Below are 3,833 nucleotides of genomic sequence, written 5' to 3' on the forward strand. Positions count from 1 at the left end.
GCCGGTTGAGCTATAGGCGCCGAGCCGGAAAACTTTCCCTATTTTGGTTGTTTTGTTCCCTTAATTCCCTGGGAGATTGGAGCCCACTCTTCACTTTTCTTGATACAGAAACGGTGTTCTCCTCCTGGGGGAACCCTCTGAGGTGTGAGGCGTTTGCTCTGTGTCTGCATCTGGCTAGTGCTGATGGGCTTGTTGGGTTCTGGGCATAGAAACCACCCACTGGAACAGTGAGTTGAGCAATATTTTCATTAGATATTTTCATTATTGCCCTTGGTCTCCGCCAAATCTTGTTCGTCCTATAGAGGGCTTTAGTTTGCTCTTCACCTGGAGTCTTTTCTCCCAGGTCTGCTCCCCTGCAGTGAGCTTGCTATCCCACAAACAGCAAGTGTGGGACCCTGACACCCTGATTTCTATAGTCTTCTGGTTCTGTGATTTTTATCTATTCTGAACTGTTGCTTATGAAACATTTCTTTTTTTTCTAAATATAGATGTGGTACGTGGTATTTAAATTCTTTTAGGAAGTAAATACTATTTAATAGTTCTCTCTTAAATCAAATTTTGTTATAAAGTTCTAGTGTGTGTGATTAATAGGTCTTTGGGGGGCTTTTAGGAAAATGGACTGGAAGATATTGATCGCATCTTAGAGAGGATTGAGGACAGCAGTGGGCTCAGCCACCCAGGCCCTGCACCCTTGACCACCAAGAAGCACGTTCTGTACGTGCAGCACAGGTATGAGCCCCCTGTGGCTGTTAGCACAGGGACCTGTGGAAGGAAAGAATTACTTTAAAATGAACAAGAAAATTTACTGTCTTTATTTTAAAATAACATGAGTTTTTTGTTTTGTTTTTTTGAGACAGAGTCTCTAGCTGTCACCCTGGGTAGAGTGCCGTGGCATCATAGCTCACAACAACCTCTAATCTTGGGCTGAAGTGATCTTCTTGCCTCAGTTTTTCTATTTTTAGTAGAGATGGGGTCTCACTCTTGTTCAGTCTGGTCTTGAACCTATGAGCTCAAGCAATCCACCCACCTCGGCTTCCCAGAGTGCTAGGATTACACAGATGAGCCACCTCACCTGGCCAGTAACATGAGGTTTTTTTTTTTTTTTTTTTTTTTTTTTTGGCTGGGGCTGGGTTTGAACCTGCCACCTCTGGCATATGGGGCTGGCGTCCTACTGAACTGTGTAAAAGTGCCATGTCATCCTTGGATGATAATCCACCTCTTGGTCTGTTCAGAGATTGTTGTCAGTTTTTTTTTCCCCTGAAGAGCCACGTAGAGTGAGTTGGGACACACTGATAAAGTCTCATAGTGTATGCACAGTCCTGACTTACCCACAGGTGGAGATGTGCCTGGTGCCCTTCTCACACAGTGGCTGGAGTGCACAACTCACCAGGCACCGACCAGCTGCCTCTCTCTGGTTCCCTGTAGGGCAGTCTTGGCTAGTCCTTGCCACAGATGGGGTGTTGTTTCCAGGAAAGTGGGCCTGGCGTTGCCTCCTAGGCCACAATTAGGCTTCTCCGCCCTGGGTTCTCACATGGCTTTCTGAAATTTCCAGAATTATCATAGAACATAATTTCACTTTTCTTTCTAAAATTTTCAATTCTCTAGACACTTGAATCCAGATACAGAACTGAAACGGTATTTTGGTGCTCGAGCAGTCTTGGGGGAGCAAAGGTAAGATCCTCACAGAGCTTCCATTTGTTTTTATTTTATTTATTTATTTATTTATTTATTTATTTTAGAGACAGTGTCTTACTTTGTCTCCCTGGGTAGAGTGCCATGGTGTCACAGCCCACAGCAACCTCCAACTCCTGGGCTCAAGCGAGTCTCCTGCCTCCGCCTACCAAGTAGCTGGGACCACAGGCCCCCGCCACAACGCCCGGCTATTTTTTGGTTGCAGCCGTCGTTGTTGTTTGGCGGGTCCGGGCTGGGGAAACCTTAGGTGTACGTGGCTGGCGCCTTAGCCAGTTGAGCTATAGGCGCCGAGCCTGTTTTTAGACTCTTGAGGGAGGGTAGTGTCATTAAAAACCCTTAAGAGAGGCTGGAGGCAGTCACTCACACCTGTAATCCCAGTACTCTGGGAGGCTGAGATGGGTGGTTCCTTTGAGCTCAGGAGTTAGAGACCAGCCTGAGCAAGAGTGAGATTCCATCTGTACTAAAAATAGAAAAACTAGCTCAGCAGGGTGGTAGGTGCCTATAGTCCCAGCTATTCAGGAAGCTGAGGCAAAAGGATCACTTGAACCCAGGAGTCTGAGGTTGCTGTGAGGTATGATGACACACGGCACCATAGCACTTTACCCATCATGACAAAGTGAGACTCTGTCTCAAAAAAACATCTGTTGGCTCGACGCCTGTGGCTTAAGTGGCTAAGGTGCCAGCCACATGCACCTGAGCTGGTGGATTCGAGTGTAGCCCAGGCCCGCCAAATAATAATGACAGCTGCAACCAAAAAATGGCTGGGCATTGTGGAGGGCGCTTGTGGTCCCAGCTACTTGGGAGGCTGAGGTGGGAGACTTGCTTGAGCCCAGGAGTTGGAGGTTGCTGTGAGCTGTGATGGCACTCTACCCAAGGGGACAGCTTGAGGCTCTGTCTCAAAAAAAAAAAAAATCTGTTACAATTTATAGACAAACATAGACTTCATGTTTTGGGGTTTTTTTTGTTTTTTTTTAGAGACAGAGTCTCATTTTGTCACCCTCCGTAGAGTGCTGTGGAGTCACAGCTCACAGCAACCTCCAGCTCTTGGGCTTAGGCGATTCTCTTGCCTCAGCCTCCTCTGAGTAGCTGGGGCTATAGGCGCCTGCCACAATGCCCAGCTATTTTTTGTTGCACTTTGGCCAGGGCCAGGTTTGAACCTGCCACCCTTGGTATATGGGGCCAGTACCCTACTCACTGAGCCGCAGGCGCCTCCCTAGACTTTATGTTTTGACTTTTTTTTTTTTTTTTTTTTTGGGAGACAGTTTACTCTGTCACCCTTGGTAGAGTGCCATGGTGTCATCATAGCTCAGAGCAACCTCAAACTCATGAGCTCAAGTGCCTCTTGCCTCAGCATATGGAATAGCTAGGACTACAGGTGCCCACCACAATGCCCAGCTAGTTTTTTTTTTGGTCAGACTGGTCTCGAACTTGTGAGTTCAAGCAATCCACCCACCTTGGCTTTATAGGAATGAACCACCATGCCCAGTCTGACTTCTTTGTGAATAAGGTTGAGGACTTTTTCATGTGGTGTTGTTCATAGTCTTGTGTCTCTTAACAGTTTTTACTTCACGTTTTACTTTACATTTTTTGTGTTATATTATTCAGGCCATAAGGGTTTCTGACTTTTATGTCTTTTAAAAAAAATATTAATGAAAAATGTTTGTGCTTTATATGTCCTCACTGCCTGTGTTGAGCACTCTATCTCCTCCCAGCCTGGCTTCATTTGCTGGCATCTCCCTTGTCTGTCTTTGCCATTTCATTGTGTTATAGTAAATCATTGGTAATAATTGTATTTATTATTTTTATAGTATTATATTGATTTCCTTAAAAATTTAAGTCCTACCAGAAGTCTTCCATTGAGAAGCCACAGTTGCCGCTTTACTCCCTGCCTCACCCTCACTTGTTCCTCGGAGACAAAGACTTGGCATATTCCTGTTTTTCCTCTCCTGGTAGTTATCTCATAATCTCCAAATAAATAACAAGGAGAGGTGTCGGGTGCGGTGGCTCACACCTGTAATCTTAGCACTGTGGGAGGCCAAGGCAAGTGGATTGCCTGAGCTCACAGGTTTGTTTGTTTTTTTTGAGACAGAGCCTCAAGCTGTCCCCCTGGGTAGAGTGTCGTGGCATTACAGCTCACAGCA

At 45.9% G+C, this 3,833-nt stretch overlaps 1 protein-coding gene across 3 annotated transcripts in view; it reads left to right on the forward strand.

The window, feature by feature from the left end:
• TCF25 (transcription factor 25) overlaps positions 1–3,833 on the forward strand; it is a 40,414-nt gene that overhangs the window by 14,054 nt on the left and 22,527 nt on the right. For all 3 annotated transcript variants that reach the window (XM_012812051.2, XM_003800813.3, XM_023507494.1), the window contains 2 exons: positions 611–729; positions 1,606–1,671. In XM_012812051.2, the coding sequence (XP_012667505.1) occupies positions 611–729; positions 1,606–1,671 (185 nt within the window). The remainder of the gene's footprint in view (positions 1–610; positions 730–1,605; positions 1,672–3,833) is intronic.

This window comes from Otolemur garnettii, unplaced genomic scaffold (assembly GCF_000181295.1).
Source record: "Otolemur garnettii isolate 467f Iridium unplaced genomic scaffold, OtoGar3 scaffold00185, whole genome shotgun sequence".
NCBI classification, from domain to species: domain Eukaryota; kingdom Metazoa; phylum Chordata; class Mammalia; order Primates; family Galagidae; genus Otolemur; species Otolemur garnettii.